At 44.1% G+C, this 8,562-nt stretch overlaps 2 protein-coding genes across 4 annotated transcripts; both read right to left on the reverse strand.

Moving 5' to 3' along the window:
- Positions 1-1,634: 1,634 nt before the first annotated feature.
- Positions 1,635-3,204, reverse strand: LOC125514880 (alkylated DNA repair protein ALKBH8 homolog). Of its 2 annotated transcripts, none has more exons than XM_048680249.1 (4): positions 2,903-3,204; positions 2,684-2,712; positions 2,375-2,581; positions 1,635-2,163 (listed from the first exon to the last, which is right to left on the reverse strand). In XM_048680249.1, exons 1-4 carry the CDS (start codon positions 3,156-3,158, stop codon positions 1,849-1,851), a joined length of 807 nt encoding a protein of 268 aa, XP_048536206.1. In that variant the 5' UTR covers positions 3,159-3,204; the 3' UTR covers positions 1,635-1,848. The 2 variants fall into 2 exon arrangements, with proteins under 2 accessions (XP_048536206.1, XP_048536207.1); XM_048680250.1 differs by having other exon boundaries at positions 1,847-2,163; positions 2,380-2,581.
- Positions 3,205-6,056: 2,852 nt separating this feature from the next.
- LOC125512650 (signal peptidase complex catalytic subunit SEC11A-like) lies at positions 6,057-7,303 on the reverse strand. Of its 2 annotated transcripts, XM_048677748.1 has the most exons (6): positions 7,185-7,303; positions 6,969-7,081; positions 6,751-6,861; positions 6,517-6,650; positions 6,328-6,379; positions 6,057-6,253 (listed from the first exon to the last, which is right to left on the reverse strand). In XM_048677748.1, exons 1-6 carry the CDS (start codon positions 7,225-7,227, stop codon positions 6,194-6,196), a joined length of 513 nt encoding a protein of 170 aa, XP_048533705.1. In that variant the 5' UTR covers positions 7,228-7,303; the 3' UTR covers positions 6,057-6,193. The 2 variants fall into 2 exon arrangements, 1 of the variants encoding a protein (XP_048533705.1); XR_007285463.1 differs by lacking the exons at positions 6,517-6,650; positions 6,751-6,861; positions 6,969-7,081; positions 7,185-7,303 and having other exon boundaries at positions 6,089-6,228; positions 6,328-6,455.
- Positions 7,304-8,562: the final 1,259 nt, after the last annotated feature.

An 8,562-nucleotide genomic window follows, 5' to 3' on the forward strand; every position in this document is an offset into this window, starting at 1 on the left:
TTACTCGTTCTATAATACATCATCTTGCAACTAACTTATTAGTTGCATTGCTTGCAAGGCATAAGTGATGTGCATTACCGAGAGGGCCCAGAGATACCTCTCCGACAATCGGAGTGACAAATCCTAATCTCAAAATACGCCAATCCAACATGTACCTTTGGAGACACCTGTAGAGCACCTTTATAATCACCCAGTTACGTTGTGACGTTTGGTAGCACCCAAAGTGTTCCTCTGGTAGACTCAATATACTTCCATCCTCTTGGGAGTATGTACTTCCATCCTCAATATACCTCATATACGCATTAATTGTATCTCTTTATTATTCTCAATATACTTCATTAAATATTCTAAGATACCCCAATATGAGTTTAGTTGAAAAAATATCATATGCGACATACTTTTTGTAATATACCTTTTCACGTACAAACACATCAGTATATACGTAAATATTTAAAAATACATAGACTCACATGAATTTTTTCATGAAACTCATTTTGGGGTATCTAATAATTACTAATGAAGTATATTAAAAATAATAAAAAGGTATAAAAGATTCATCTATGTGGTATATGAGGAGCGGGAGTACGTACTCCCATGAGTACACAACCATTTTCCTATATATATATAAGTTTGTCTTATTTCCGACGCAAAAAGAGACCGTAAGAAAATATATAATCGCCGTAAAAAATATTTTATGTTATGTAAAATTACAAACGTAAAAACATAGTCTAAAATACACATAAACTGCAATTTTTTTTATCTTATGACCTATATTTTTATTTTTTTTATGTCAAATTTTACGTAGTGAATCAATAGAAATGTAACTATTTGAATTCCAAACGTAATTTAATTATGAAATGATCGTAAGATTACCTCGGGTGAAGAATAACTTATTCTGCACCCTGGGTGATGAGTAGTAACACTATATATATATATATATATATATATATATATATCGTTTTAAAATTATTTGCATTGTCTATTTAGGTCTAATTTGATAGTCCAAAAGTGGACAAAAGTTTAGGATGCAGCGGCCGGAGGACGACATCTGGACGTGTGTGTCCGTTTTTTCGATCCAAACAAACAAAATCTAAAGAAAACAGACATCTGTTTAGGGTCTGAGCGTTGAAGTTGGCCTTAGAGTGAATGGAGGGTTCGGTGAGTGGGGATCAACCCTACCCCTGGGCGGATCGTTCCCAAGCAACCGAATACCCTATGCCCTGCTACCGCTGAACACTCACTGGCGACCTGTGGTGGTTAAGAACCATGCGCATCAATTATCTAAATCATGTATGAGGCCCAGTTACTGAGCCATCACCAGTTCACCAGCCATCAACTAAAATGTGTGCCGTGTGCATTGTTTGTTATGGAATTAATGAGTGCTCTTTATACACACTTGCAGTTGTGCTTAAAGAAAAACACATGGTGCTAGGATGGTTGTAAATATCACCATGATCAACTGATTAAGGAAAAAAGATCAACAACTAACGTCATGACTAGAGAATTGGTGTATTCATGTATTACAGCCTGGTTCGACAATATTTTATACTCCCTCTGTCCCAAAATAAGTGTCTCCACCTTATTATACAAAGTTGAGACACTTATTTTGGGACGGAGGGAGTAGATCATATGACTGCAGAAAGAAAAATAAATCTTGCAAGCATAGTTTCTAAACAGTCAACAATATTTTGTTAAATACATAGCATTGTATTCACATGCCCAAAGCAAACATTTAGCTGATTTTCTGTAGCAACCTAATTAAACTTCTCCATGATACACTGCGAAATAATTGGTATACAACATTGCCAAAACGATAACATTATGCAACAAATGTTAACAATGCCAATTTTAGTTGGGAGAAGCCCTGAGTTTCCTCAGAGTAACTGAAGTTCTTCTATGCTGCTCAAGCTCCATCCCATTCCAGAGCTGAGCACCTGGCTTGCGGTTGATCTCATGCTTCCAGTGATACCGTGCATCGCCTGACATTACAACAAGTGAGCCTGGGTTCAGGTAGACGGGAACGTTTGTACATTCGCTCTCCTCGGGCTTTTGCGTATCACAGGCAGCACCTTCTCGACTGAAGCGCATCACGCATGCAGACTCGAGAGAGACTATAACGATCCCGTCGTCGAAGCGCATGAGATCAACATGGGCACAGATACCCTACATTGCAATATCAGTTTGTTACAATAGATGACAGGAAAAAATGTAATACTCTCAACAAAAAGAAAAGAAAATTGTATCCCGCTGCTTTACTTGTGTAGTTGCCTTTGTGGATATATATTGAAGAAAGACTATCTGAATTATAGCACTATCTGCATGCTTGATGTTACACATAGGCTCCAAACTATGGAGGAGAATAAAAGTTCCATACCTCACCTGGCTTGTATGTGTTTGCAATCAGTTGATCAAAAAGCGGTTCTCTCCACAGTAAATCTGACGGCAAAGGACATGCGTCTTCATCCTCGTTCATCCACCCAGTGCCAACACTAGCATCATCAACACTACCAACGCAAATAGCTTCCCTAACAAGTGCCGAAAGTTCGACAGCCCATGGAGGGAGATCACCAAATCTCATTGCCTAGTACATCGATTTTGAAAGATTTCTCAACATTAAAACCGACTGATGAAAATGTAAAGCACATTTCCCAGATCTGAAACAATCGAGGGGAAATAAAGTTACTTGGTTGTGTGCATCACTGAACCATTCTTCTGCAAAAGAAACACAAATGGGCACATCAACACTTTGAATCATCTCATACACATTTAGGATTCATATAAGCGATAGCAAGCTAGACCTAAATTTCCTCTGAGATTTGGTGGCTGGAACCAAATATGGACACAGTGCCCAGCTAAAAAGATAGCCAGAGGAAGACATGAGGCGACCGGCCCGGCTACTCACCTCGTTGGATCGCGGCGAGAAGGCGCGACTGCTCGTCGGGCGAGAGGAAGGCGGCGCAGAGCCACAGGCCCCTTACTTCCGCCACCGCCGCCCATCTCCAGCGCTCGCGGCCCGCCCCTTGAACCGGTGGCGTGCTAGCCGCGCCGCGGGGCGCGTCGGAATCGCTGTCTGATGAGTCTCCGAAGGCCTCCCGCAGCGCGGCACGGCTGTGAACCTCCTCGTCGTAGCAGGCGGCTGCGGCGGCGACGGTAACCATGGTGACTAGAGTCCGGTGATTTCACCGCAGGACCCCCCAGAATCTCCGCGTTCGTTCGCTAACCAAAGTGGGCCTTCAGCGGTTCAGCCATGCCCATTAAGGCCGAAAGAAGGGGCCAGTCATCAAGGGTGTGTTTGGTTGCAGTCATCAACTGGAATGTCACGGGTCGGACCCGTTCCTAGCCCCCGTTTTAGCGTTTGGTAGACAGATGGAATAGTAACCGACTGGTTCCCAGGGACCGAATATACCCCCAGATGCGGAACACGCTCGTACCTCCAAATCGAGCGGACCGCGTGGAACCAGTCGTTCCCCTCTTCCTCTCTGGACACAACCGGCGGCAGGTAACAACAAGCGGCGCTGGATTGAGGGCACCTAGCGACGGCGACGGATGGAGGCGAGCGGCTACGGATGGCGGCGAGCAGCGCCGTAGATCCGTACCAGAGATGTACACGCAGCTCCTGTGCGGCCTCGTGCGCCGCGAGATGGCCGCGCTGGATGGCGGTGAGCGGCGAGGTCGATCTGTAGGACGCGCAGCTGTGCGGCTCGTGCACCGCGCGGACGTGCTCTGCATCGACATGGTCTTTGCGGCCAGGTTTCTCCGTCTTGTGTCGGTGCCCAGCGAGCTTCCCATCCAGTGCGCCGCCGATTGGGGCTCAGGGCTCCTAGGCATGGGCCTGTACTGGCGGCCAGCGAGCTCCCGTCCAATTCAGCCTTTGTTTGTCTTGTTGAGATTAGCCTTTTGATGACTGAAATCAGCGGTATTTGGTTGACTGAAATCCAATTCAGTGCGTGCACCGTTCTTATTTGTTTCAGCGTCATCCTGGCCATATGTGTGTGCCAATGCATTCAGTGGTTTTTGATTGACTGGAATCCTGTTCAATGTTCAATATATTGTACATAATCATAAGCAAACAAGTGGAGAGATGAACAAATCTATTCCATTCCATCTTTGAAACCGAACACGAAAATGTAACTATTCCGTTCCTTAGAATTGTCTATACCAAACACAAGGACGGAACCGACCCATTCTAGTGGAATGGATCCATAACAATCCATTCCACTTCGTTCTCGAACCAAACACACCCCAAAAGTTTCTTTTCCCTAAAAAAATCGAAAAGTTTTTTCAGATATTTTTTCTTTTTTGGAAGACGGAAGTGAGGCTTTTTTTTCTTTTCGAGATTTTTTTCTTTTAAGATGGAAGTAAGGTTTTTTTTCTTTTCTTTTCGAGATGTCCTCTTAAGCTAGTTGGTTGATGTGAGTTTTTTTCTTCTAATTTTGAGATGAAGGGAATAATTTTTTTTCTTCAAGATGAAGAAACACGCACACACCTTCCTCTCAAGCGATACGCAATGGCGGCATCCAACCACTAGTATATAGCAAATACGATATCGAAGGGAGTCATGCAGTGAAATCACCAGGAGATGGGGCGACTCGGTGCTCTGGTTCGGATGCACCCAAAATCACTACAGTGGGTAGGTGTGTCAGGATGGGGGGATTAGATGATTTGCCCCACTTTACAAGGAATTTTTGAAGGATTAGAATCCTTAGAAACTTTTTCTATATTGGTTGTTTGATTCATAAGATTGAATCTTATAGGAATTTTTTCTAAAGTTTTTTTATACTATGTTCATAGAATTTCTAGCATCCACTCAAACCTCTTTGAAAGAATTCTATGTTTTTCCTATGATGCAATCAAACAACCCAAAACTTGTAGGATTGAGATGAACATGACATTTCAATCTTATGTTTTTCTTATTCCTGCATTTTTAAATGTGGTGGACGAGTGCGACTCCGTCCATGGTTGTGATGCCGAGCACAACTACGAGGAGCCATGCGCCTACAACGTCGTGGACACCTCGCTGGCGGTGTGGGATGCCCCGGGCCTCGACGAGAACATCGGTTTGCAGGATGTTACCTGGTCTGACGAGTGATCAGTTAGTTTGACAATATGAATATTCGTGCTCTCACTAAGTATTTATTTTAGATTCTTTTGTTTCTTCTAAAGTTTATCATTATTCTTGTAGCTCTATTTCGATCCAAATGTATTTTTTTAACGATGGTTGTTCAAGAGTGAGATTCTCGTGTTTCATTAAATTCATCTTGGATCCACAAGCTCAGATCTATTATATACTCTTATCTCTCATGTAAAAAGAAGATAAGAGTGTCCCATATTAAAATTTGCCCACAAAAAGATACGCAAGACTGATTTGATGTAGGCGTTTTTAAAGTGGACATAAGATTTGTCTTAATGCTTCTAAAGTCGACCTTGGCGAGTTTTATACATTAAAAAAGGTGGGTCTTAAGCTAAAAAAAGCAAAGACCGAGTCCATAGCACGTAGCAAATAATTGCTTCTCTTCTGCTCTATATGTGAATTGCCTCCCAATACACGACCTAAACTGCCTCTTGGGTCGCTCGAGGGCGACTACGGAGGCCACTGCCACTCCTAGAGGCCTTTACCACAGCTTCCCTCCCTCACTGTTCTTGAAGGAGGCCCTCGGGCCCCACAGTGGAGGGTGACAGCAAGGACGTGCGCTGCCTCACCTTGGTGCCTCCAACTCGTCCCTCAGATCCAACGTCCTGCAACCGCCATCTGCTCTCCGACCAGGGTGTGCTGACCCTTCGATGGCTACTCACACTCGTCGTTGCCAATGCAGTGTGTGTTCATTGTTTTTGTATCCACATAATACTTTGTTTTGAGTCAATAAAATTCATCCTTTGTCAAAAAAGAAGAAGAATACATCTAACAACATGTTTCATCAAAATCTACCTTTCAAAGAAGGAGTTAGAATCATGTCGATCGTGCAAAGAAATGTAAGACTTTTGCGCGTTCTCGAAAAAAGAAATCTTGTCGACCGTGCTATAGAAAATGATTTCAACAAGACGGATGGAGCTCGATTACTATGTTGTGGAGACTATGATAATGATACATCTTTTACATACTCTTCGTCGCTTCATGCATTCTTTAACCCCTAACAAGACATTATGGAGACAACCCACATGAATCTGCCGTGGTTACATTGTTACCCAGTATACTTCAGGAGTTGTAGTGCTTCGACCATTCAGCAACATCTTTCATTAGAAGGAAAAGAGAGACCTTGTGTGAGTATTTAATTAAATAAACAATGGCATATACAGAAATTAACCAGAATACAATGTGTGCTTGCGTACCTTATAAGATTCACTGATGAAGACAGTAGGCCATCCAGCATATGGCAGGTAGCTGTTAGCATTGGATAAAACACAAAATTAACAATGCAAAGACATTAATCAATTGAAACGGTAGAGCAAGGTATATATACAGCCATATTAATACATGTCCAAATTTGATAGTAGACACATGATAAGAGAACAACCCACCCTACAACCCGTCCAATAATGTCATGCGGTTGAAGCCAAAGCTGCCCACTCGCATAGAGAAATCGGTCATCCACTGAATTGTTGTCCCCTTTGGTGAGTATTCGGATTTCTCCAGTATCTCGATGTTCGTGAACCTAGAATAATTTGAGAAGATTATTCTCAAGGCAAACAAAACATGACATATAAACTTTTAATGATTTGATTGGTGTGTATCACTAGAGGGCTTGCTGTTACCTTGATCACGCGATGGACAACTGGATGTTCAAAGCCATCAACCTTGAAAAGAATGATCTCTCCTACGTGGAAAGGTTCATTGCTCATGTTGTGCACAAACACCATATCACCCTGCAAAATAAGCACATATTCCGTGCATGCATTTATCAATATGTTGGTCGAAATCAAAGGGGGCAACAAACTGAAGCCCACATTTAAAAACAAATTGTATCACGTACCTTTTTAATTCCAGGCTCCATACTTTCCGACAAAACGGCCATCGCCGGTGTCTTGACACCCGTCACTAGCATTATTCCCTCGGGCACCAGCACCAACAATGCAACGACCATAACTGCATTCCAAATTTAATTAAAAATTCTCCAAGAAGAAGAAGAACAGACAGAAGCAAAATATCAACGCTAAAGAACACTGAAAAAAGAGGCCTATATATGTACCGAGGAAGGTGACGGATTGGGTGAGCGCATGCCGGATCTTCATAGCCTCCTCTCGGCTGGACGATGGAGAAAACACAGCTAGTTTTCTGATCGATTCTAGAGTATTTTCCAGCGAACGTGTAGTACCTTCCCTTGTGTGTGTCTATATAGACGGAGCCGCGGAGTATAAAAAGGTAGGTAGACGTACGTACCCACTCGATACGAATCGGTGACGGACACCATCGATCACCACACCACACACGTACGGGATTCGGTTTCCGTATCCGACTCCGACCGTGCAATGGAATCATATACGGTGTTCGTATTATCTCTTGGGTTTATCATTAATTACGTGCGCGTGGTAATGACACCCAGCTAAGGTATTCTCAAAGTCCGCCACCACTATTACGTGCCTGGCGAATAGCTGTGAGGGTCACCCGGGTTTCCCGAAAAATTAGGAGCCCCTGCGGAGGCGATTAGGGTTTCGGTGGAAAAGCGGCGCTCGTCGACCTTCGTCGGCGGGGTGCATCTCTCGTTGGTCCGCCGATGGCTACGTCTACGGATCCAAGCAGCAGCACAAGGGGGCAGCAGTCGCCTCGCGCGGCAAGGGCACGGATGGAGGAGGCAATGGAAAAGCTGGATCTCATGGAGGAAGAAGCCACCCCTCTAGTGGTGGATGATATCGATGATGAAGTCCAACAGAAGTGTGCGATCGCTGGCAAGGTTCTGCATCGTAAGGTGCTCCACATACAAACGCGCTGAGGCCGGCCTGAGAAAACTCTAGGGGACTGTTCTTCAAGCCGGTGGGGGAGAATACCTTTGTTGCGGAGTTTGAGAATAGCCGTGATCGTGATCGCGTGCGTGATGGATCTCCATGGCATGTGAGTCGGCATGCAGTGATCCTGGCTGAATTTGAAGATTGCATGAGGCCGTTGTTGGGGATACACATAACAGGTAGGCCCACGAAGGGTCAAAATATCATGAAGTATGGGATCCACACAACATGTGAGTCTAGATAAATTTCATACAAACATATTATCCACTCGGACAAGCAGCATACTATCCACTCGACCAAGCAGCATACCATCCACTTGGATGACAGTTCACCACTTGACCGTACGACTCACTCGGATATACGAAGACCAACAGGCAGCAAAGCAGTTGGCATCACTCTCATAGTGAGGGCTTGGTAGTGGGCTGGCATTATGACATTCATGCCCCACTTTGTAACATAGGAGGTGAGGGGGTGGCGCGCTCTATATAAGCCACCCCCACCACTAGACTAGGGGGGCTTTTTTCTTCCACCTCTCCCTATTTCCAACCATTAGTCTCAGGACATGGCTCAGACATGAGATCCGCTCTTCTCTCGCTCTCTCTCTCAAACACACATTGTAATCTC

The sequence above is a fragment of the Triticum urartu genome, chromosome 6 (genome assembly GCF_003073215.2).
Source record: "Triticum urartu cultivar G1812 chromosome 6, Tu2.1, whole genome shotgun sequence".
Classification (NCBI taxonomy): domain Eukaryota; kingdom Viridiplantae; phylum Streptophyta; class Magnoliopsida; order Poales; family Poaceae; genus Triticum; species Triticum urartu.